Genomic DNA, 27,057 nt, shown 5'->3' with positions numbered 1-27,057 from the left:
TGTGCTTTAGGAATCTAAAAGAATACAGACATTACAAAATTAGTTATTTTAAGGATGCCTGAAGAGAATTAAATTAAGAAATCATCCAATATACTCACTAGAGCCTTTAATTAATAATAAACATTTGATGCTGATCTGGGAATCTCACAAGACTTTACAAAAATGAACTAATTAAGCCTTATGGCACCCCTGCAAGGTAGGGTAATATATTTACTTTTGATTTATAAAAGGGTGTCTTCTGGGTGTTGTCACAAAAGATGCGCTTAACAATTAATAAAGGGGACAGTCAAAATAACAAATACTGGGATTGAAAAATTCAACCTAGAAAACATGATAAACAACCTGAGTCGTAACTAAATACACTAAAAATACTATTTTTCTCAGACACCAGATAATTCATCCATCTCAGAAAATTCAACACCCAGTGAAACAGAAAAATCCTAACCTGTGCTCCAAAGATCAAAATTTCTACTTCATAAGCATGTTGAAATGTGAGATTCAGAGCAGCAGACATCAGGTACCTTCCATATTTAAGAGAAGCAGCTCTCAACTAAACAGCACCTCTGATGGCATCAGGATACTACTGAGTGAGTACCACAGCTTTGCTTAGAGTAGGAGTATGTATTGTGTGTGCTACAAGTAGTATGTTATGTTTATGTGTGCTTCAGGTATGTTCAGTCAGTTGTGTATAGTCAGAAAGTCAATTCAGTCAGAAAGTTGTGTATATACATATTTTATATATGTATGAATGTATATATATACCCAGATGTGGAAACTGCTGACCATAAAATATTATCATTTTCCAACTAGAGGTACTTATTTTTGGAATGAAATAAATGGCCTGATTAAAAAGGTGTTAACTACTTGTACAAGAGAACAGCTTACACATTTTAATGGGAACATATGTCATTAAGTACACTGCTTGCAGCCCCAGCTCCCCCGAGGCAGTTCACATTCGCAGATCTCAGCTCCACAGAACTGCTTTTCTACTCTGAGATACACAGCACATACCTCTGCAGGGGGAAAACCACCCCAAAACATGGGATGAAATCCTGTCTCTATAATTTTGCCTGATACATCGACTAGCATCCTGGAAATGACCCACAAAGTTGCTTTCTTATATCTTTTGCTAATGATAAATTGTAAATAGAGGAACAGGTACTTCTGAGCCACTACAGCTGTGTGTGGTACGTTCAGCTGGTCTGACACGTATTCTTGCCGTAATGAGGCACAGATTAATTAATATTTCAAAGGCAGCAGGACTTTGAATTGCCAACCATGTACCCAAAATGACTACAAAGCAACTGTCTGGTTATATTTTACTGACAAGGCATTTTATTTCTATCATATTAAAACCAAATGATGTCAGGAAAAGCCTTTGCGTTTCATATTTGCCCATCTGCTGAGATGGTCTACTTTACTGAGTGACATCTGCTGTGGGTTCCTGCTTCTGTGGCATTTAGGAGTTCCAACCCTTAATCACACTCGTTCATTTCATTTCAGGGGAACTCAGTTCAAAAATCAGTGAACTTCAGCCAGTTTAACCACTTTGGCTGGCCAGAAGCTGTGAGGCAAAACAGCAACACACTGAGTTTTCTCTTAGACAGAAATTAAAGGAACATAAACAGTAAAAACAACCAGCAATATAGACTTTATAACATGTGCTATTTCAGTTAGCATTACATTCAACTTTCGGTACAGCGTTCTTAAACAAAGCCAAGTCCAAATATTCTGCTAAAACAGGGGAGAAGGCCATATTTGCTGCCCATACTGCGAAGACAATAGGAAATGAGTGTTCCCTGTCAGTACAATCAATATGAAAAATGCTGCCTGTTAAATCTGAACACCCTCAAACTATGCAATGAAGATCAAAGTTATTGCTTAAAAGAAATGGGGCCACTGAAAAAGGACTTTGCAAGGTAGATGTGGTATTTCCCTTGTGTTATTGGAAAGGGAGAAATGGAGACAGAATTAAAAGAGATCAGGCAAGTGCTGTGTTTATTATTCTTTTAATAAGCAGAACAGGTTGTGTTAAGATTAAAATTAGTTTGGGAAAGTCATCAAGATCAATGTAAGTAGCAGTTACTGTCTATGACGACAATTCTGTTTTATGTTCTTGACTCAAAATCATAAAATAGCAAGATTATTTATCATTTAAGTATCTAATTCTGCAAAACTTGAACTGACAATTAAAAAAAAAAAAAGAAATTAATCTCTTTGAAAAAATCATCAACAAGGTTCAGGCACTATTCTTTCCTATTTGAACCATCTATTTTAAATACACAAAACCAATACTCAGCTTAGCTTACCCTAAGGGTTTCTTCCCATGAAAAGGGAGGAAGGTGAACATACAACTGCACTCCAGGACAGGGTTTACTGAAAGCCAGTGGCTTTCAATATAATTTTCAATATTACTTTTAATATTACTTTTACTTAATACTATTACTATTACTCCATATTACTATTATTTCAGTAATCCTAAACTAGGATTATTTAAATAATTTTGTAGAAATCTGCAGTTTGGATGTTTGCCTCTACCTTGACCGGCCAAGCTATATTCTGACTTTGTGAACAAACAGATGATCAAAATTCAAGTAGTAACATAGCAGGAACTGAGGGCAAATTCAGCTGGGGAAGGGAGGTGTCCTTCACACTGCTCCAGAGATGGTAATAAACAGTTTGTTAGTTCCGAGCAGAGCGGCAGGGGCAGGATGTCATGCTGTAAATCTTCATACCTTCCTGTCCTCCAAAGAAAAAGTTGTACAAGATGACATAAGACCTTTTGAATGAGATTAGAATAGGCTTGTTTTAAATCAAGAATGCCCAGGTTTTGAACCAGCCATGAAAACGGGTAATAAACCATGCACAATGATTACCATAAAGAAGTCTACATTAGTAAGTTACTGCATTAGAGAAAAATGCCTTTTTTTTCTTAAGCCAAGTATGTCATAGCAAACCTGATGCCTTGGTGAGGTTATTGCTAGCTAAATCTGACTAAGAGTTGGGATTATACTTTCAACGTATTTACTGGAGCAGGGAGGGCAGTGACCAAACCACCTCCCAACCAAGAATAGCCTCATTTTTTCTCTACGTATGTATAGGCAAGCTTGTCCTTGGGTTTCAGGAACAAAGTATTTTTCTCCTTTGGAGTTATTTTACTCCTTTTGATAGGCTTCTAGCTGAAGTTCACCGACTTCTAAAACTTTTGGAAAAAAGCTAAATATACACAACCTTCATGGATTTAATTTCAAATGATACATTTGAAGTTCAGACAGTGTCCTGGTTTCAGCTGGGATAGAGTTAATTGTCTTCCTAGTAGCTGGTACAGTGCTATGTTTTGAGTTCAGTATGCAAAGAATGTTGATAACACTGATGTTGTCAGTTGTTGCTAAGTAGTGTTTAGTCTAAAGTCAAGGATTTTTCAGCTTCTCAAGCCCAGCCAGCAAGAAAGCTGGAGGGGCACAAGAAGTTGGCACAGGACACAGCCAGGGCAGCTGACCCAAACTGGCCAAGGGGTATTCCATACCATGGGATGCCACATCTAGTATACAATATAAACTGGGGGCAGTGGGTGCGGGGGGGATTGCCGCTCAGGGACTAACTGGGCGTCGATCAGCGGGTGGTGAGCAATTGCATGGTGCATCATTTGTACATTCCAATCCTTTTATTATTACTGTTGTCATTTTATTAGTATTATCATTATTAGTTTCTTCTTTTCTGTTCTATTAAACCGTTCTTATCTCAACCCAGGAGTTTTACTTCTTTTCCCGATTTTCTCCCCTATCGCACTGGGTGTGGGGGGGAGTGAGTGAGCAGCTGCGTGGTGCTTAGTTGCTGGCTGGGGTTAAACCACAACAGACAGCAATTTTGTCTGTTCCCAAAAACGATGAGCAGCTTCTGTTATAACACCCAGCTATGTTCATATACTAAGTATTTTGAAACATTAATTTATCTGGCTTGTGCTTTACATGCTTGGATTTTGCCCCAAGGCAAATTTTAATAAAATAAAATTTGCTTAAAGTTGAATCCAGACACTGATGCTAATAGGGGAGGGTTTTGACTGGTAGAGCATGGGAATGCAAAACAGCTCCTGACCACTGCTTTGTTAATTCTACCTAAACCAAACAGGAAAGAATAGAAAACAAAAGTTTGTTTTCTCAACAAACAAAAGTATGGTTCTCAATTGTTTTGCTGCTTGTTTCAGAGGATTGGTAACCCATAGCCAGGACCTGAGTAGTACTGACCACCTGCAACATGTCCAACTGAGATAGTCATGACTTTTTTGCCTATTTTTTGTAAGTCTTGTTAAGCTGATTTTGGTTTCCTCCAATGCCATTGAAGGTACGAGTGAATATTTTACATACCTTATTTTTTAAAATATCATGTAGGTAGAAGTACTAAGAACACAGTATTTCAGGAGAGACGTTATGAAGACACTTCATACCAGGTATTTGTATGCAGGTATTCAGTTATTTGTATCCAGGCTGACAATGGCAGGCAAAATTACTTCTCACTACGGCTCTGCCTCCAACTGTGTCAGATTTACAGAAGCCCGAGTCATACGGCTGTTGGTCTCTAGGATTTCTTAACAACACTGATTAGAAGCTGGTGTTTTGCTGAGATAAAACTGGGTGCCATCTGCAAGGAAAGCAATATTTTGCTCCTTATAGACTGTGACATCCTCCGCCTCTTGACAGCCTCTTCATAGTTCCTGCAAGTGCTTCCGTGGATAAGCAGATGAGATATCTAATGCTGGCTTTAAGGAGAATGAGTCTAATGTGGAACTGTACAAGAAAAATTCACAGAAAAAATTTGTAGAAGGGTTTAAATTGTGTTCTGACTGCAGCCTGAAAAACAAAAGGGAGCTGAAAAGAATCCCGTTTATCTCATGCTAGAAGATTGCTTTTATTCATTTTGTTAATGTGATGAATAATGATTAGTGTTTGCTAAGGATTATGATTTGCTGATATTGCTTGAATTAAGCCAAACTGGATAGTATAAATTACTAGTGGTCAAATATGGCTGGCTTGCTAATAGTTTTTTCCAAATTAATGAACGATACAGTTTGGTACAATGGATGCTCTGTGGATCCTAATTTTTTTTAGGTGTATGTTTATACTGGCTTCTGATCAAGAACCAGAAGATTTTAACCATGTTAAAAGATGGAATGTTTTGTGCTGGATATATCGGAAGCAGTAGTACAAAAATGTGCAACTCACTGTTCATCCCATTCTGCCTCTGAAATTTGAATTTAGTTATGTGTGATTTTTAATTTTGACATATTTTAGATCTTTAGATTATCTTTTAGAAGTTTGTTTTTGTTTATAGAACAAGTTCAGAGGACAAATAAGTATTTTAAGTGTAAAAAATCTTCAAATTAATAACTGTAGAGAACTGTACTCTATTTTGTAGTTGTAGCATACATTTTCATGGAAAGAATTAAATATTTTTATTGCTGGCCGCTTTTTTCTCCCTTGTGAGAAGAGGATTTTGACTATCTGCACCCCTGTACATGTTCTGATAAACTGAAATAAATACCTGACACTGGAAAACAAAAATGTCAATGGTGTTTGCCTTTGGTAAAAATCAGATCTACTCTAGTATTAGTGAGAATTATGAATTTTGAAATGCAAAGTCTCAACTATTTATTTTTCCACAGGTTTCAGAGAGCAGCTAACTTTTGTTCCACTGGCAGCTTTAGGCTATTGCTCCATTTTGGAAATGCTGGGAAGTTACCGCTAAATAAAAATAAAGAGTTGACAAGCATACTAAAAGCCTCCACTGTAAAACTACAAAAGATGAGAAGAGTAACTAGTAAATAAATAAATTTGATAAAAATTAATCAGAAGGACTTCAGAAATGAAGTCCTAAAAAGTAATCAGTCAAACCCCAAGCGGAGGGGCCCCTGAGCGAGCTGCCCTTGCCCAGAGGGTGGTCCTGGCTAGACCGTGGGGGGAGCACTGGAGCCGGTGACCTCCCACGGTCCCTTCCCACCCACCTCCTTCCAGGATTCCCAGTAACAGCAAATGTACTTTTTATAAATTAATGCAGCTAATTTCCTTTAGATGAGAAGTAAAGTCTGAGGAAATACTTATCTGGCTCAACTTCCTCTTAGTCTATTTATATTCAGATATGATGTGCTTCCTGCGCTCACACAAATTTGTTCTCTTCTAATGAACAAGATCAGATCACAATTCATAATGCTTTTTGTGCTGAGAACATTAAGGGGAGAAAAATAAGCCAGGCAGAAAGCTGTATTTCCCTTATGCCAGTTTCCAATTTATTCTGATGTAAAGATGCTCAGCTATTTACAGTGTCTCTTTCTGAGATACAGCCGGCAGGTACCTGCTTGGATAATGTGTCTATTGCCAAATAAATAATTACATGATGCTTCTAAATTTAACCACGTTCTTAAGTGCACTAACATGGTATAGAGCACCTTGCTGAAGGCAAAGTGAGCAAACTTGTTAAGATCTGGATGTAATGGACACCCAGGAATTACAGCTACTGAAACAGTACTATCATTAACACCACAGAAATACTCTTACGGTGGTTCTTGAATGTCTGACCAAGTAGTAAGCCCTGTGCTCAGCAAGCTTTTTCTACTGGTATACCTGTACTGTATGCTTCAACATTATTGCCATTAAATGCTTAATGTCAGATTACATGGAGATCCTCTAAGTGAAAGGGTCACCTTTCAATGAAGCTGGGCAAAAATTAAATTATACCATCTTAAACTTAAATTAGTTCAGCAGTACACTAATATGTATTGATAAGTAGAAAGAGATGTTAAAACTCTGTTTAGCAGCCTGGGACAGCTGCGAAGGTCAATAATCAAGAAAATGAGCACCATAAGATGCTGATAAGGATATTAAAAGAATGCAGGAAGGTAAATGACGTTTTATTTAGATCCCTACAGCCAGTCCAATCTAGAGAGGCAGTAGAAAACACACACTGGTCGCAAGAGCTGCTGTGTAAAAGGAGGTACCTTGAATATAAAGATTTGAAAGTCCTTTCCTTGCCTGCTTTAGCGAAATTCCCTGGCACCAAGAAAATCTGGGAAATATTTTTTCTCAAGCCAAGTCCTGAGCTGAAGAGTCTCTCTTTTCTGAAACCCTATAAAACTGATTACCTGCCTTTAACTTTATATGTGGGTAGATAATAATTAGTTTGGCAAAAGGGTTTTTTTTGCCCTGATGGGCTTTTCTATTTTTATCTGCTTTTGCTTTCATGGAAACCCCCTCCCTTGCCCACTGGAGAAAGACCCAGGAGCGTTTTGCTGAGCTGGGGGCTTCTCTCTTCACCCCTGGGAACTACAGATGCTTTGTTGTTTAATTCAAAAATGGACAATTTTAATCATACAAAAGTGTTATCCTCACACAATGATATGAGCAGGATTAAGATGAAAGTCAGTCTGTAATCCAGCATTTATTATTTGCAGCAACCAATTCTGTAATGGCCTGCGTTTGACTGTGAGGCGGTGGCTCAGCCACCTGCCCTGGCTCTGAATCCTGAGGCTCTCTTTATCTTTTCTGCTTTTCTCCATGTAGTAAATCTGTAATGCTCACATTTTAATTCCTAACAGTGGCAGAGAAGCCCTTGTACGGAAGTAATAAAGACAGTATTTCATTGTAACCTTGGGCTAGCCAAAACAACACAAATCATTTTGCCCAAGGCCATTAAAACGTCTTTCAAATACAGCATTAACTTTAAACCTTGGTTTCAATCTAGGCATTATCTAGGCAGCCCCTCTTGTATAACTCAGCAAAATCGATAAACACCAGCTAACATTTCCACATGCTATGTGAAGTGTGCTAGATGATGTTACTTACCTGCCTCATTCTTTCACATTAGATGTAATTTATAACCTATGCATCTACACAAAGGACTTTTCCACCAGGAAGGTGAAACTAGTAGGTTTCACATCAGGCAACAGCAAATGGCAATTTGGGTGGTGAGTCAAAAATCTTAATATTGTTTTATCGGGGGAAAATGGGAAATTAAGCAAGCAGAAGAAATGCAGAATGGTGAATGACACTAATTTTGGCACTGAATTTTTCAAATTCTCAAGTTTTTCCCAAATGTAAAGGAAAGAAATAGGAAAAAATAACCCGGGGGTTCAGATGCAGTCTGTTCTCATTGCTTAGAGGGGCTTGGATCTGAATACAGCAACAATCAAGCTTCATTTCATAATATTCATGTCTTATGGACATTAGTGCTTTAAATTACCTATTTTAAAAACTGTTTTTATGCACTATTTAAGCTCAGTTCAGACAGGGTTCTAACACAATTTTATTAGCCAGCTTCCTGGTAATGAAATCCTTTAGACCCTCATGCCAGCCCAAAAGTGCTCCATATTTGCCTAATGCAAGATATTCTATCTGTCCTGTGGCCATCAGGCCAGCAGAACTGGCCAGCCTCTTCCCTGTTGGTACCACTGTCAGCATGACCGTAAGGATGTGCCATGCCCACACAGCAAACCTGGTGCTTCCTGGAAGGCACTGGAGCAGAAATTTGGGTGGCTGAAGGTAATCATCCATGCAGGTGACTAAAGTGCAGGAGGTGGCTCAACATGCCCAAAACATTTGGCACCGCAGTTTCTACCAGGAGTGTTTTTGTGTTCAGCTAACAAGATAGTGAGGGATTTAAAAGATCAAATACTCTTCCATGCTGAATTCAGAAGGGGCTTATTTTTCACTTTGGTATTTCTCTAGAGACATGTGAGTGAATTTTCGTAGCAATTCTGAAGGAAATTGCTCATCTCTGTCCTTTTCTGCTTAGGGCAAGCCCAGTGCTACCTCATGAAATGGCTGTTACAGCATTTGTTAGTCATCTGATAGCTTCTGCTAATTGTAAACCTGACTAAACAAAACTGGAAATTAAGAGAAAATGATCAGCAGTGGCTCCTCTCAGCCAAAGCTATGGCCTATTTAACAAAACATGTTTGGATACATGAATTTCTATCAAGTGGTCTGAATCCAAGCAGAGGATAAACAGACAACATAAAAGCAGTACCGTCAATATAACAGCTGCCACCAGAACTGAATTAAAACATTATAAAAATATAAATGACAAGCGCCTTCAGACTGTTACATGGGGCCAAATGCAGTCATCATTGTTCACGCAGCTGAGCCAAAGTGGAGTCAGGATGTTTCTGGCGGGAAGGAGAAGGAATCACGGTCTTGTGCAGATGCTCTGCAGAGCCCTCCAGATGCTGCTCTAGCAGACAGCCCAGAGAGACTGCTATTTCCTCTACAGAAATACATAGGGGTCAGTGAATCAGCCGCACTGTTTATGTATTAGATAATTTTTGTAAGATTATTTTTTGTCCATCGAGGTCTTCTATTTGCTGAGGTTAATAGGGACATAAGTGTGTTTTCTGAGGAATAGAAGCTTTGCAGGTAAGGACTAATCCAAAGGGCACAGTCAACAATTCTGATTAATAATAATAATCATAATCATCATCATCATCATCATCATCTGTAGTCTGAATATGCGTCAGGGCAAAAAAGTATTACCATCACCTACACAATTACATTTTATAATTTAATTCTGCAAGACTCACACTGGTAACAAAGGCAAATTGCCACTACAAAAAATGAAGGAAAAAAGCTAAGCCTGAAAAAAATTGCATTTTTTTTACTAAAGGTGATAAACACTATCTGTGCTTCGTCTTCAACAAACATCACTGAGACACTTAGCCCACAGACTTGCTGAGTAAAACAGCTCTAATGTAGACCCTAGCGAGCTTGGTAGTTCAGGAAGAGTAATAGAGGCCACCGGTTAATGATTCACTAACCTGATGTCTTAGGGCGAGGCAGGACATGACATGAAAACCCTTTTGGAACCATTATGTCAAAGATCTGCATCAAAATCAATGACCCCTACTCATATGCTGATCAAAAGCAATCAGTAGCATATTTTAAACAGTCTTCTCCATTACACTTACAGAGAACTGTGAAATCAGCCAGCATTAGAAATAGACTGTAAATAAATTAAGCTGCATGGAAGTTCTTGGTATGTGCACTGCACATGTGCCTCACCTCTTGAAAAAAAATGACAGTATAAATATAAAGTCATCACAGGTGATACAATTACTCTTAAGAACAGCTGATGGTCTGATGGATTTTAAAAGCTCAAGGAATTTGAAGTGAAGACAGGGGTGATGGCTCAATCAGATAATAAAGTTGCAAGAGTGGAAAGTGTGTTGAACAAGACTGGAGAAATCATGAGCTTTGTTACTGGTTTTAGTGATTATACGGCAAGATTATCAATGGAATATTTATGCATGTAAAAGCAGAAAGTTTAGCATTTTATTTCCTTTTAAGGAAGGTAGAAAACAGGGACAAATGGGGTACTACTGAAAGAAGAGCACCCAAGTAATGTCTCTGCACCCTGAATTAGTGGAGTTTTGTCCTTACCAAAAAGTCCTGAATAGTTGAATACCAATAATAATCCTTCTACAGTAACATTTTAACCATATTAAAAACAATAGATACACACATTTATCCTTGCTATAGGGTTCTATTAGGAGGATATTAAGAGAGATTGGTAAGTTGCAGGTAGGTATTGCTAGTGATTGTAATATGTTCATTTTATCCCTATGGAACCCTGTAGGTTTTATCCTTGTCAAATATTGTAATCAAGAATGAACTTGGTCATCTGATGGATATTTAGACTAAATAAGTTGGAACAATGGAAGGAACAATAGCAACAGATGGCAGAGAAGTGACTGGATGATGTGAAAGAAGCTAACAACATGTTTTAACTTTTGGTCAGCCCTGAATTGGTCAGGCAGTTAGACTAGATGATCACTGTAGGTCCCTTCCAACTGAAATATTCTACTTCTATTCTATTCTATTCTATTCTATTCTATTCCATTCCATTCCATTCCATTCCATTCCACCCCATTCCATTCCACCCCAGAAGGAGGAGGAGAAAAGGGGCATTCTCACTCTATGAGTAAGGTCCAAATGCTTCTGGTTCCAGACCAATGTGAATATCATAACATGAGTGACTGGTCTTATGGATAATACCTACTGGGATTTTCCTGAGAGGACAAACTGAATCCACCTGGCAAAATCACAAAGCACTCTCCAAGATTAAAGCCTACTACTAAACCCCCACACTGAAAACTGTGTTTTTAGTGGAAGATTGATGTGCTAGGCACATGTTTTGCTTCATGTCAAGTCTTTTCTCTAGCAATAGCTGGGACTAAGCATATGATCCATGCAGCAAAGATACCTAAGGAATTTCCAGTGTCAAGCCTGTTGGTTGTGCAGGCATTGAAGATCACCTTTACTCATGCATCCTGCCTCTTCAAGTCTTTCATGTTAATAGCAAATAATGTCCTCAGAGAGCGGCACCTTCATTGCCAGCTCAGTAGTACTCAGTGCCCACCAGAACTTTAGGGAGAGGTTTTTATTATTTTATTTATTGCAGGAAGAGTTATTCTGCATCATATTGAGTTTCTTATAAGATGTTTCATTTGTCATGGTGAACATATACTCCAACTTTTTCAAGTATGCCATGGTCTTGCCACTTTAAATCTGAAGTATAAAAACTGTGGCAAGTCCTGGGGAAATGTGTAGCTGTCACAGACTTTCTGTACATCCTTTTCTGGATACCAGGAATTCTGTCATGATCACCACTAAGCTAACAGAAAGGCATTTCAGAAGACTGCATTAAGCATGAAACAAAAGAAAGATTACAGTTAACTTTTCTTGATATGGCATGGGCATGCGCACTGATGGATTTCAAGCTTTACCTCACATTTCTTGACTTTTAAAGAAGATTTTACATACTTTTACAATTTCCATTTTACATTACCTCTCTCAAATTCAATGCAGTCCTTTGTAGGATAATTAAGTGATGCTTATATAAAAGTAGTAACTCCACCACAAGATTACAATGCATAAGAAAGATGTCTGTCAAAATGTGCTATTTCTATATATCAGACAGTAAGCTGCTGAGAGGTTTGATTCTTAGGAATTCATGCAAATTATTTTTTTGCTTTAGTACCGTATTATGTGGCACCTTGTGCATTTCATTTCAAATTCCCTTTTGTATTAAACCAAAGCCAATGCTACAAGGATGAAATGACCATAACTCAGCTAAAATCAATTAAGGAAAGACGGTTTATGATTAGAAACAAATTGAAGATATTGCAAGTCATGTATTTGTCACAGAAAGGTAATTTTGGGGCTGACTGAAAGTAAGGATTAATGATTGACCCAAAGGAAAATCTGTTAGATTTGGGAACCCAACTTTCACAGAAGTTCTTTATCATCATTTTTTTGGAAAGGAGAGTCCAAGCCCAAGCTTTTTTTCTAAATAAAGCAAAAAAACTTTTGACCCTTTGGCTAGTTCTTTGTTTGCAAAACTAATGGCTTGATCTTTAAAAAATGGAGCCGAAGTGACGATTGTTTGAAATGTTTGAAGACTTATTCCCTCTCAGAAGATAAAAGAAAGCTCTTCCCCCCTAAATCAATTTTGGTTTAATATAAAATAGTAGGGGAGTTAGATTCTTTAGAAAACGGGAGGAGCAGAGAATTGCTAATTTGCTCTAGTAATGACAGAGGATCTTTGTGATAATGGCATAAAAGTTAAAGGGAAAGCATTTTTAAAGCAGGATCCTGCCTTACAAACATTATGTATTTATCCAGTACAGGATACTGTCAAAATCATTCTGTTCTCAGAGGAGTGCTGAAGAGTGGGAACTTTCCTTATCAAGTTATTCCCATTTTCAAATATTGTTTAACAGCCAGAAATGATCCAGAGATGTAAGGAGAGAGCTATGGAACAAATTTTTTCAAGGTAATGTAATATTTTCCATTAACAATTTTCATGTTGAGACACACACCGCTCCAAGGAGCACCTGTCCTGGAGGCCAGGCTGAGCGTTGGTACCGACCACAGCACCTTCAGCTTCAGCTTGGTGTTTGACTCAGAGGCGCTGCGGAGGAAGGAGGGATGGGAAGAGCCTGCCAATGCTGAACTGCCCACGCAGAGCATGTACAGCCCACATACACCACAGCCACAGGAGCATATGCTTGAAGAGGACACCCAAGGAACAATGCATGAGCAGAACTGCTTGCACACCTCATGCCATTGCTCCCTTAGAGCCTTTCCTCTTCTCCATATGGGATTTCATGGGTCTCTTTCCTCCTGTGTTTAGCTCAGTCACTAATCTCTCAGTACTATGAGTCACCTTCCATCACAGTGGCCTACGCGAATGACAGATCATGTTCATCCCTGGAGAAGTCCAGGGATGTAGCTAAGGGGAAAAGCCTGAGATTTGGAGTGAGAAATAGAGAATATTTCAGCTAATGAATCAGACTACCATTGTGTGGCAGCTGAGTCCCTAGGCTTTTACACAATATCCTGCAATCCCAAGCTGTTGAATTAGATGTTCTGGCCTGAGAGAGCCCAAAGGCATTTCTTTAAATAACTCAGTTAACAATCCCACTGAACATTAAGGAAACTGCTAGACTTTGTCCTTCACATGTCAGCGTTTGGTCTTGGAGAAATGTAGTCATGGATGATTAAGACATCTAAAGTAACTGAAATTTTCTGCACACTTGGGCAGAGAGTGCATGAATGTAAACATCATCCCAGCCCTGGACCAAAAGGCAATGCCACCAGCTCCAAGTGAATGCTGAGTGGCAGAAAAGTTGCTCGCATTTGGAAAGGATACTGCACATTAATATTGTCCTATGTGCTGAACAGGCCTTACTAATTACCTTTTCATCCTAATTAACCCTTCATCTTAAGTGCACCTTTTCAACCCTGTTGTCCTTTAAAGGGCAAGACTACCAAATAGGTGGTACATGAAGGAAACTACACAGAATATCAACTAATGAAAAATTCACTAGGGTATTACCCTTCCTGACCACACAGTTTAAAAGGATCTGGGATTTATGGTGAACTCAGGACCATTTTTTTTGCTTCATTTCCCAGTCCTCATCTACTTACATACCTACAAATACAAAATTCCATCTGATAATTAGTGGTGAGAGAAATCAAAGGGTATGCACTTTAATGTGGCCAAAGCTATGTGATGAATTTAATATAAAGATACCCCCTAAAGATTACAGCTTAAGCTATTCCGTGTTCGATAGAAAGTGTTAAAAATTCTTTAAAAAAAAGGCAATTCCCTTGGATGCATTCCTAAATAGGGTTATGATTAAATCGGACATTTGGGAATAAGCTGGAAACTGGCAAATGCCTAGTTTAGATTTATGAGTTTAAAGCCAAGTATTGCTGAGGTCAGCAGCAGTCCCCTGACTCATGCCAGTTTTTATCAGTTACAAAGCCAATCTGCACTGTATTTCAAGCTCAACACAGGCACATAGGGAAATGTGATACATTTTGAACTTCAGGCTGAAATTTGATTTACTCAGATGTGCATTCACCCCCTCCTGCTCCATCATACGGGGGATTTTACTGGTTTCTACTGGTACACATTAAGGTGTTCTTACCATACATTCATGACAATCTAGTCATATGGGGTATTTCCTACTCAGCCTGTTCTTACACTTTTTTTTATTTGACCTCCCCCAGCTGATAGGTACAAAGGCTACTAATGAAATCTTAAGTCTAATTTTGGAACTTATGGGAGCCTGCACCTTTCTGCAGTTCACCTGCAGCAAACACCAGCCAACGAGCTGTGACAGCAAACATTTACCTACCAATCCATTCAGCTTATACTGCTGTTAACCACGCTGGGCCACTGTAAGAATAATCCATAGAAGATTTTTGTAAATTTTCCTGAAAAACAAAATTCCTCCATCATCGCAAAGTTGCAGCATTATAAAATTCACCTATCCTAGGGCACAGCCAAGGGCGAGCGGGCTTCTGCAGGTGAGCAATACGCCCTAACAGATCAAGTGAGCTGCTCCCCTTTCAATGGCTGAATGAAACTGCAGGGTAGCTCCAGGCTGGTTTTCACTGTAGGTGCCCAATATTTACGCAATAATTCAGTTTAGGAGTGGATACGTTCTTCCGGCTTTTTTAAAACAGTAATTCAAAATAAAAGAATAGATACCAATCCTTAGAACTACTAACATTGCAGTCAGTTGCAGGGTGACAGGTAATGATGACCTCAATAGTCAAATGAACAACTTCAGATAAAAACAAATTTAAATGACGTATTTCTGAGCCTTCTAGGATTTTGACTTCCAATCCATTAAAGAACCAAGCTGCTTCTCAAGCTACCTGATAGCTCTTAGATCCAGCTGAGATTTCCAGAATTTAATCACACATCTGCTGAGATACTTTTGGAGAACTACTATTTTAAAAATAGGAATATGATTTGGAAACACATATCCAGGGGTCCACAGAGGAAGCAGGCTACACTTCCTGCTTGCTTTTTTATTGAACCATTCATACCATAAAAACATTTTTCCTTCATATTTTGAACACTGAGGTATGAGTTAACAAATCAAATGTGTTCACAATTTGCCCTCAGCCCAAGCTACAACTTCTGCCATAATTTATAGCCACAGCTACACAGTGAAAATGTGCAATAACTTACAGCAGGTATTCTAAGTAATACAGTGTATAACCATGCTGTTGATAATATGAACAACAATATGAACCTATTCTGTTTGTACAGATGTGTTAAAAACAGCTCTACCCACCCATAACTTGGAACATAGCAGGGGTCTTAAATGTTAAAAAAGTTCATTTTTTAGAAACAGTAATCACACTTCAGAGAAAGAGCAAGAGATTATAAGGTTATCCAAAAAAACCCCCAAACCCAGACATGACTATGCCTCCCGTCATCAGAGTATCCACTGGAGTTTCTCCTTTTCAAAGTTTAGATTAGGAGCTCTAGATTAGGAGATGAATGAACGTGCTGCAGTTTTTAAAAGATTTTTTAATCCCTCATGTCAAGTGGAACATCAACCAGAAAGGTAAACCTGAACCTGAGAGCCATCTTCCTTTGCAGAAATGACTTTTTACACTTTCTCAGGTGAAAGAGTAAGCTAAACTTACCAAGGGAAAATTGAAGGACGGATGCAGTAGTTGTGTTAAGGCCAGTGGTGGTCTACAGGAAGAAAAGCAAATAGCAGAGAGGTTGTGTTAGATCACCAAAACAATACATTCATCACTTGTTCTTCTCTGAAAGCATGGAAACTCTCTGGATACCTAGATCTCCAGTGCATAAAACTATTCACTGCCAACCCTTTCAGGTTGAGTGATCATGGACATTTCTGTTATGTCATTTTGATTATTGATGTCTCATCATATGTCAAAGCTGGAATTTTTTTTCTTTCATCATATTAATGTCTACAAAGCAAGCACATTTACGTGAAACACTGGTGCTTGACCAGTATTTAGAAGATTGAAAAAATGAACCCTGTGGTTTATGGTCAGCTTAGCATAAATCTGTATATACAGTACGGTTTTAACTTTTCCCAGCACAGAACAAGAACAAAAATTACCATAAATAAATAACAAAAATAACATTAAGTAAACCTAAAATAATAAAACTAAATATTAAGAGGGAATAACAGAACCTAAGTCTTCAACAGCAAAGCAACAAAACCTTGGTGATACTGCGTAATATATACAATGAAATTTTGTAGTAGCATCATCACTGTTGACATCCAACCAAGACATAGAAACAAGCAGAAAACACCAAGCAGCTCACTCCCTATTTAGCACACTACCCTTCTTTGAGGCCTTTCCTTCTCCCTTCTTTCAATGCCCCCATATTTTAGTAGTTCAAATTAGGACTGTTTTCCTGAAAATACTATAAGAAGCACTAGAGTGTTGTGAAGGACACCTATTTATTTTCAATTCCTTTTGAAAGTTGGACTTAAAGATATTGCTACATAACAAGCAAGGCAGAAGCACTGCTTAAAACCACTGCCTGATCTAATTATTTTGTCAAAGAGCTGAAAAATCATTGCAATGTTTAGCAAGTAGAAAGACCAACTGGAGGGTCACCCCAAAAAGAGGAGACTCAAAGTTTGGTTAATTCACTAGCAAAAGACCCAGCAAAGATATAATTTATCATTATAAGCAGAATTTAGAGGCTGCATTGAAGGAAAAATGTACAAGCTGAAAGACAATGGCAACTTTAGATCAAAAGAGAAAAATGGCATGACCTGGCCAGACAGTAAGTTTACACAGTCATAAAAGAAGTCATCTAACTGCCTGATCTAACAGCAAACACCTTAAATAAATTAATCTGATATTGTTGCCAGTGATACCTGCATCCTAGATTTCAAGACCTTGGAGTTGTCCTCCTATGTCAGACCCTACACACCAGTAATTCATGTCATTTCCCATGAAAGCAGAGACAGAACCTTTCATCGGATGTGCTCCTTGTGATCTGCATCCATGCACCACGTTATATCGTGAATGTGCCACCGAGAAGTCAAATTTCTGAGCAAATTCAGCCCCAGAAATAAGGTCCCAGGGCTAGCAGGCTTTGCCTACCAGAGCTCAGCTGGGAATCTGCATGGAGGCAGCTCCAGGCAGAGCACTCGGAGGACTTGAATGATCCTCCTTCTTTGCTTGTATGAGTGATGTAGAGGAAACTGAACAGTAGATAAGAATGAAAAAAAGTGGTAATCTGCAAAGTATAGATGAACATTTGAGCTCATGGACACTAAACTGTCATCTTCTAAAAAACCCAGCACCCAAGTAAAGATTAGACTCAATGACTTGGAAGAGGCTACATTCTTTCAAGCACCCATTAACTATGGCAGTACTACAAAGGCAATTTTATCAGCATTTTGTAATGATGAACAGTACAATTTCTGCATAATTTCCGAGTCACACAGTGAAAGCAGAGATTCTTCCATTATCAGGTATTCCTGGGCTCTTTAATTATCTACTACGCAGATAAACATCAAAACTGCTGAGAGAGATCTCTCTGACGACTGAAGTCCCTTATTGCCCTGTGCATCATTGCATGACACTGAACAAAAGCTAGTCCTAAATGCAGATATCTTCTGACTGTTATTTAGGACTCCACTGCCCCAGAACAAATGTTATCTCTCAGTCACTTGTATTGGCTTTTCTGTCTTTGGAGACTTTCAAAAGAATTTTCATATCTTTGCAAATGTATATTCAGAATGTATATTCAAATGTATATGATTAACAGATTCTAGGTGACAGCTCCCTCCATTCCATTCCATGTACTAACATCAACTTCTGGGTAGCTACATATTGAATCAGCTTGAATAGTGACTTCTGTTAAACTAATAGTCTTTTCCGTTTGCAAGTCAGTTTTAACCTGGATTCATTTTCTGGTGTGGTTTGCCATGCTGCCCACCAATGTTCATATGAATACCACCTCTTCCCCTGGCAGGATGGGACAGGTGGTGATACAGAAAAGCAAAAGGGACCGGACTTCTTCCAGTGCTGTCATGCACCTAGTTGATGTATTCATGAAATGATGCCTTTGAAAATAATGGATGGAGACCTGCATGAGTTGGCGTGGGGTTTTGGTGTGGTTTTTTTCTTTTCTACATACATATTACATACGGAGAGGAACTTCTCATAAATATTAAAGAATGGGATCTTCACTGAAATGCACTGAAGATTAGCTGATAACAAGACTACATGTGCTTTAGGAGGGTGTATGGAAATTTAGGAAATTTATCACAGCTATTAATGCTCTGTGAACTAAGACAGATTCAGCAGGACAGATTCCCAAGGCTTCACAATCATCTCAAACAGCAACTTTTAAAACTGCCTGAAAATTTGGCACTTTGGCACTATCTGTATGAGTGTATGTTTACTTAAAATACAGTTTTCCTCTCTTTGGAATATTCCTAACAGGTAATTCTAGTCCTTAAACAAAAATAGGGAAGCTGCATTTACAAAACTCCTTTAAAAAATACAGTCACATCCCCATTTAAGTCCATTCTGTAAAGATCAATTCAGTATTAGGTATCACACCTATCCTGCCAAATAATAAAGTACTTTCTGACTTGAGTTATGGGTACCTATTACATTAGTTTACATTCAATTAATTATGTTGTGCAAGTTCTAATTTGAAAATGAAACCCTTTTTCAGTGTTCAGTGGCTCATATCACCAAGAAATTAAATGTATCAGTTATCACAGAAGAGGCATTCGTGTAGACTTAAAAGAGACTATGTTGTGAATCATTTCAGTAATGCTTAAGAGAAAAGCATTAGACTTACTAAAAACTTTCTGCAAAGTTCTGCAAAGGACTACTGAGTTCAGGCAGTGCAGAGAGGCTGGTAGGGAGCCTTCAGTAGCTATTTTCCTTCACTTGCAACATCTCTGATGCTATACATCTTTCCAGGATTTTGCCAGTGGTAAATTCTCACCAACAGACATAGACAGTTGGTATGAAGAAAAACCTCTGCCTACAGTAACAGGTGGCTGCTGGGAGTCAGGAGAAGAGACGGACATCAAGGAAGCAAACCAGCAGCTGTCACAGCTGTTGATATAATATATTTTGCAAATTCAACTCTTCTTGACTAAGGATTTCAAAGCAATAATGTGGCACTAGGAGCCATGAACAGAAACAGAGATTTCAAGAGCCACTTCAAGCAGGGACAGAATAGGATTCAAATAGTAAGGGTGATTGATAGAATAAAAATGCAAAATAATTGGAGAAATGAAACAGGTTTTAAAATTTGTGACAGGAAAAGATATGTCATGAAATCGCTGAAACATGATTACAAATCAGAAACAAGTTGGTTCTAAGAAAATAGGGCTTTAAACCTATGTCCATACTAAAAAATAAAACTATCTCAGACCTCTGGCATGAACACCGTCCTGTGCTCATCCAAAATGTTAAGCCATTAGCATGTTCCTTCAGAAGGATTTGATTTTTCTGCAACGCTGCCATAATATTTATAAACACTTTCATTATTAGGCTGCTAACTGTTTATAAGCATAATGATTTTTTCAGCTGATTATTTAATCACACCACTTTGGCATCATAATAAATTTTTTCAAGTTCCTGATGCCATGGTAGTGCTATATTACCACATGGTAATACAGTCCAACACTGAATTTTGGAGCCAATTCGTGATTACTAAGGATAGTCTAAATTACATATCAGCAGGGAGAAGACAGCTAATTAATAACATTTCAAAACTCTCAGAGCTGGGACCCTGGGCTTGCTAAATGTCATAAATAGATTGTTTTTCAAGGAGTGCTACCTATGCTCAATACTACAACTAAAAATGAGTTTAAAAATTGGGAAAAATATCCCAGTGGTGTGACTTCATTTTTGCACAGAACATAAAACAATGCATCTCTTCTCAAGGCAGTTAATGAAGCATAGTACATTCAAATAGGACTCAAAGTAGCAGAGAAGCAATTTAGCATCCCTGTCAAGATTCCCCAGCTGGAGATGGCTGTGAGGGAAATGACTGAAATTCTCCTTTATCCGTAAAGCCTCTAAATTAGTTTTATATATGTTTATGACTTTCAGTCACTACACCAGCAATATCTGCATTGCATTTATGGAATTCTGGTCTCAGTTAAGGATGTAAAATTAACCCTGTTAAAAGAATTGTCAGTGTCTGAAATGAAGAAAAGATGCCTGGCCAAAAGCACTTCCATGTATGCTCTTCAAATAGCTCTAATCAGCCTCTCCCTCCACTCAGAAGACTGTTGAAAACATGAAAATTAACTTTGAATTACACAGGCTTTGAGCTGGCCTTTCAATTTCTCAGTTCTTTCCAAAACTCCCATTTTATGTACATCATTGTAGCTAGCTCCCCAGCTTTAGTGTGTGGGCATTGGATATATATCTTTCTATTCATTTTCCACACCCAGATGATCACAAGTTAACGCAAACTGCAGCATGTTGTTTCTTACAGCAATTTTATGACCAAACTACCCCCCAAAGAAATGAATTCTGTCCCCTTCATCATGACTCAGTTTGTTACATACACTTTCCTGAGACTGGCAGGTGCTTGCTCCAGGCTGCATTGAAGTCTGTAGGATGCATTGTTCACAAGTGATGTTTTACAACCAAATTAACATTTGTCAACAGCGACAAGAAAAAACAGGACACAGCTAATAAAATAAGAGAAGAAAAATGAACCTTGTCTCTATTTCATTGTTGGAAACAAAAAGAGAATGATGTCAGTTTGACAACACAGTTCTATTTCCTTGCCTGTCCAGTATTTTATAGATACTTTAAATAACTTGGATGCACACCGGATCAAAAGACTTTCCTTTGCAAGCTATTGCAATAACCTTTGGTTAGCATCTATAGTTTAAAACACTGGGGTGTTCCTGGGGTGCTCTCCTATGGCCCTATCACCTTGCCTAAGAGCCTCTCTGCTGAACAACACACTTTCAAAGCACACCAACATCTCTGCAGCTGACGCAGCCTCAATTCATAGCCTCCAGTCCCAGTCCCGGCAGATAAGCTTCACTTACCAGTTCTCTGGGACCATATGGCTCGCAGAAAGTGACGGCGTTGCCGTGCATTATCACACCGCACTGCTCTCCTACCTCACAGTTACTGCATTCAGACCTGTAGGAAGAACACACCATGTTCAAAATGGAAATCAGAAACTGTATGTTTGAGACAGTATTGGGCTTGTAAACTGTAAAATAAGACCGTTGTATCTTGGTGGTCAGACAAACTGGACTGTTTTGTTATCATGGTGCTGAACATAAACGTTGAGCAACTCTATGTATGATGTACTAGAGCTGCCTCTTGAGAAAGGCCCTTGCAAATAAGTACTTGCTCTCTGCAAACTGTCCCCCCTTCAAAAAGGAGTGTCCCTGCTCGTTGACTGCAAAACACCACACCATGGGAAACCAAGTGAACTCTTACATGTATAATTTATGCTGAAGTTACTCTTCTTCCAAAATCTTTACTGCACTTTTGATACAGCATTTGTAAACCCACCATCATGGAGTTACCATACAGAACAGGTCAGGAAAAGGGGTTAGGGCCAGTCCCCCTCCAGCCCACAGGGTTATTTACCCCAAAGGGCAGGCTTGAGGCTGCAGACACTACCCAAAACTGGGCACCAAGAGGCTCCTACAGCCCAGCTGCTGTAACACAGGTCTTGCTGCTGCTTTCTGTTTGTATTTGTCATATCCCATATTCCTAGAAACAGAGAGTTGCCACTCTGCTCACCTTTTAGGGGAAAAAAGTACGAAGAAAAACTCAGAGAGGCTGGGTAGTGCTGCTGAGCCAACTAATTGTACCTCTCCTAATATTTCTTAATTTAATATGAAGGACTTCGTGGGCAGCCTGAATGTAGAGCAGAGGGAAAGGGCCCTCTCTCTCACCTTTGAGTATCAGGGTATTGGTTCTTGGCATGAGCAGCAGATTTTAAAAAAATTTTGGAGATGCGCCCAGCTCCTGACAAACTGCCTGCGACAGGGCTGGCCAACATTGCTTTCAGGCATCCAAAGCTCAGCTTTAACACCAAACCTACAGGCAAACATTTGCTCCCCAAGCAACTCCATTGTAAGCAAGGGTGAACTCACTCCAAACCTTTTTATTTCTTGCTGATTTTTGTCTGTACTTTGATAACTGGTATTTTTAGAGCTTTAAGTGCAATGGACTTATGTAAGGGGTGTTCAGGCAGTTTTTTCTTTGGCTTCCCTCACACAGAGTGCCTCAGACTTGGCCACCCTTTCTGATGTACAATGTCACCAAAATAAACATTCTCATATACACAACCCAGATGTAGTTTAGTAGCATGCAAAGGTTTGGTCTTCTTGTCTTTTCATTCTCCAGCTAATTTCTGGATGGCAGATCTTACAGGAAATCAGATAGAAAGGAACAAATCCCAAGGAGATAGGGACTTGCTGTCAACATATGTGATAGAGCTTTCAATGATCATAGTTGATCATAGATATTGATACATACTATCAATGTATAGTTGATTCCTATACAAATTTCCTTGAGGTTTTTTTATCTCTTTTCCTAATTTATGTTGCTTTTTTGTTTTTCCATTAATAAGTGTTGTGTTAAACCTCTGCAAGTCTTTCTGTAAACTGCTGGGAGCAGGATTTTTCTATTCCTGAGTATCTGAAAATCATCAGCCCACCATGGTCCTGAACAGGGCAAATGAAATCTCCAGATGCACTGTGAGGAAGAGGCTGGTAGCATTGTCAGCTACCCCATGGGGCTGGGACAGCTCTTCCCTGCAGGGGCCACGCATGCAAAAGGTCTGAGCAAGGGAGGGAGGATGGACTACTCTGAACCCAGGTAGTGATTAGAAATAATGTTTAAATTAATCTTTAAAGTATGTGTTTAACTAAGTGGAGCTACCTCGTGGTCTGCTCCTGCAGCAGACTGGGGCTCCTCACCACTCCCCTGGCTTTCCAGGGCAGCAAAGTGTGGGTAACTTTTGGCAGAATGGGTTAACTCTGGGCTGCGTACAATACCCTGCACAATACCCTGCAGGTCTGTGAGTGCTAAGATCTGCTGAGCGAGAGATGTTATGTTTTCAGATGCATAGATGTGGTGAATAATTGATTGCACTTGTTATTTTGGGTCTCTTCGGTTGGTCCTGGGTGAATTCAGCACAGGACTGGCTTTCTTATGCCCAAGTCCATTACAGAAGTCAAAGATAAATGCCTTGTTCTCACTTTCCAAATCCCTCCTTTATTCTGAGATTTTATTAAAGGTCAGTTTCAGCTCCACTTCCCGAAACAAAGTCAGATGTAAAAAATCCTTGAGTTATGTACCTGTACGAGCATGTCCATAAAGTCATTCAGCATCTCACACTCATAGCATTTAGGATTTTGAATTTAAGCAGCAAAACTAAATCCTCTAATGAAGTAATGTAATTCCCATACACTTCAATGAGTTAATACTTACTTATAGAAGCCACAGTCAGCCCGTAATTTTATTTCTCAATATAAAGCAAGAAGAGAGCGTGTGAGTGAATGAAATTGTACTTTAAGACAAAGTACAGAAACAGAGTTCATGGAGGATGTGTTTTGTCGCTATCTAAATTTCACCTGATCCCTAAACTCTGATAACTGAAGAACAGAGGGACAGGAACTAGAAGAATACCTGGAATTCTGTAGGATTCTGGCTGTTTATGAGCATTATTTTCATTATCTGCCCCTATATTTTGGAGTTTTGTAGTGGAGCATGAGACTGAACTCTTGATATATGCAGGGAGAGACAGATATGGCAGGAAAACTTTGCCTATTAATACTAGGTAGGGACCACTTAGTTCCTTGTGAAAGGTCAGGCCACATAATCCAAGAGATATTTTAGTTTTGTAATTCTCATATTTCAATGAATACAAAGTGATTCAGCTGTTCTTCTATTCTACTTCTGTAATGTGGTCTACAAAATACTGTCTGGAAATCCAGAAACACTGTCCTTCTTAATACAGCTGTTTCATCATCACTCGTCTTTTCTAGAATGACGCCTCCCATAAAAAGTTGGATGGCTGTTGGTAATCCTGATTCAAACCTTTGTGCTCTCTTTGAAATGAGATGTGGTGAATAACTGAAATCTCTGACAATAAATTGCTCACTAGCTTGACAGGAATGCATGAAGATTAAGATAATTCATCTGCTGTTCCTTAGATGATCGTCATAGTATTGCATGTTTAGAAACGATCCAATTTGCTCCTCTCCTGGTGTAGACAGGAAGGTTAATTTCTTTTCCATTTATACAAACAGGAGACAGTTAATTGCCCTGGCTAGGTGCAGCTTTTTACGTTATCCTTCTCACCTGCCTGGTCTAAAATCTTAGCATGTTAAAATGACTTCAGCTTTCTCTTCACAGCTGGTACTCACTGCCACTGCTGACGTGTGTCATATTCATCTAGATGTCTTCTCTGCAGACCTGCCATCACTCTCATCTCTGGCTTAGAGAGTCCCACCTCTCTCTGCTATTGTTCTTCACTTTGCTGAAGGGGAAACATCTGCTGTTTCCTCATTCCTATTTGTCATCTCCTTTCCCTCTACAATACCTGAGTTTGTGGACATTACATTGACTGATGTCTTTTGTGATGTCTGGACTATAAAGAAGATAAACATCTCAAGCTGCCAAGAAATTTTTAAACATAAATCTTTCTGAAGTTTAATCCCACAGTTGTAGTGCAATTTGGAAACCACTTTAGGACTTCTCTCTCCTGTCACAAAGCTTTCCTCCACCTCTTTGCCAGTGGAAATACCACTGTACCTCTTCATTTCTCATATGCCATGAAGAAGTGATGGAACCTCTTTCTTTCTGATTGATTTTTACATGCTCAGCTTTTCTTCATGTCATTTTTTAAGGGTATGTCTTCTGTAAGTGATTGCTGTTTGGAGTGCTGATAGGCTTTGAGATGAAACATGGCATCAAATTGGGAAGGAGAGTTTAGCCAGCAACAAGCTTCTGTACAGAGACTTTCTTTTTTAAACATACTGAATCTCATGTTCTCTACAGCCCTACTGTTAAAACTGTTTTATACAAAAACATACATTAATGCCAGCATCTCTTCTTTACTAACTCACACATCTTCTTTTTCCCCCCTTTTTGTCTCAACATTAAATCTTTTATCATAGGAGTAAACACAATATTTTTTCTAGATTTGTTCTTGCTTGGCCTGTTTTACTTCTTATATAGCACCTTTTTTATACTCTCCTGTGCAATTTTATGAGGTTACATGGAGGCAAGATAGTCACAGAAACAGGTGCTCAATAACCTAGACAGTCTTACAGATACCACCCATATTGGTCCTCTTTTCATCCAGCCATTCCCTGGCCCTTCCCTGGCAAGTAGTACATGGTGCAGATTCCCTTTCCCTACAGAGGAAGTCAATTACTTTCATGGTTCCTGACCTTTCTGAACTAAAACAATCCTGCCAGTTTTCAGGAAGGCTCATGTACCACCAATCACGTGCACTATTAGACTTTTTATTGAAAAATGCACTAAACGTTACTGTCTAATTAGTTCCACAAGTCAGCTGTGAACTGCTTAGTATGGCCATCGGTGCTGTGATTACCGTGGAGTGGGAGTCACTTACCTACCTTAACTTCCACAGCTAATACATGTTAGACCTAAAATACATTGGGCATTTATGAATGTGTGAAGCACACTCGTTTCACAAGCCAAAGAGATCTTTGTAAAGTTGGTGGCAAACGAGATCCAAGAAATGAGGAAATCTTTGCTTAAGTAAGCAGGCTTGTGCCTACGGGTCGGAGACTTTGGAAATAATCATATTCTGACATGATTGCACACTGGAAGAAAAGAATATAAAAATTAGTTGGACACACCACGCAAGAAAATCCTCATGGTGGTTGTGTCCCAAGAAAATGAGAGCGATGAGACATGCTCTCATTCCTGCATTCCCAGCACAGAAATCCTCCCTGCTTCCTTCTCCTTACGCGTCCCTTCTGATGCCTCCTTGTCTCCTTGTCCTTTCCCACTTTAGCAGTTTCTCCTGTTTTCTTTCAATCAGCAAACTGTGATTTAGGTCAGCAACCCATTCCCAGGTGCTGTGATTTTTCTGTTTATAAAGAGCCCCATCCCAGCCTTCCCTTTCTTCTCCCCTTGCATCTCCAGAAACACTCATAGCCACTCCTTCCCTGCTCCTGAGCCTCCAAAGAAACAGATGATTGCTGGGTAGGATGTGTCTTGATGCATTTGAAAGAGCAGAAATTCATAAAAAACAGGCAGTCACTCTTGAAATCATACAGCGCCCTTGTGCAAAATAGATATTTGATATGAGGCCTCTCCCAGCGATGGAGTGACACACAGGCTCTGCTGGGACTCATAAAATTAGACACACACAGAAGCTATAAAATGCTTTGCTTGTGCACTTGGACTGTACATTTCTGCCAGAGCTGCACATGCCAGAAAGGGGATCAGGAGGAGTGGGACAATATTAATCACATCCAAGCCAGTGTTATGTAGGATTTGGGAATAAAAGATCATAGGAAAGTACAAATATTCCTCTTTTCATCTTTACACAACTAATGGTTTCAGAAATTATTAGAGTGGCTTAGTCTACCTGGCCCCTGGTGACACAGCACTGCTGGAGTACTGGCGCACACAAGGTAGTTGCTACCACACACTCCAAGAGTAGCAGACCAGGGACTGAGCAGGGCTGGAAATACTGCTCTAG

The 27,057-nt window shown here is 39.1% G+C and overlaps 1 protein-coding gene across 1 annotated transcript in view; it reads right to left on the bottom strand.

Moving 5' to 3' along the window:
- RELN (reelin) overlaps positions 1-27,057 on the bottom strand; it is a 320,676-nt gene that overhangs the window by 139,860 nt on the left and 153,759 nt on the right. Inside the window, exons 8-9 of the mRNA XM_010581098.1 lie at positions 21,395-21,491; positions 15,999-16,050 (exon numbers count right to left, since the gene is read on the bottom strand). Of these exons, the coding sequence (XP_010579400.1) occupies positions 15,999-16,050; positions 21,395-21,491 (149 nt within the window). The remainder of the gene's footprint in view (positions 1-15,998; positions 16,051-21,394; positions 21,492-27,057) is intronic.

The sequence above is a fragment of the Haliaeetus leucocephalus genome, unplaced genomic scaffold, assembly GCF_000737465.1.
Source record: "Haliaeetus leucocephalus isolate CR32 unplaced genomic scaffold, Haliaeetus_leucocephalus-4.0 Scaffold751, whole genome shotgun sequence".
Taxonomy (NCBI): domain Eukaryota; kingdom Metazoa; phylum Chordata; class Aves; order Accipitriformes; family Accipitridae; genus Haliaeetus; species Haliaeetus leucocephalus.
Note: the sequence above shows the minus strand (reverse complement) of the source record. Positions and strands in the feature narration are given on the sequence as shown.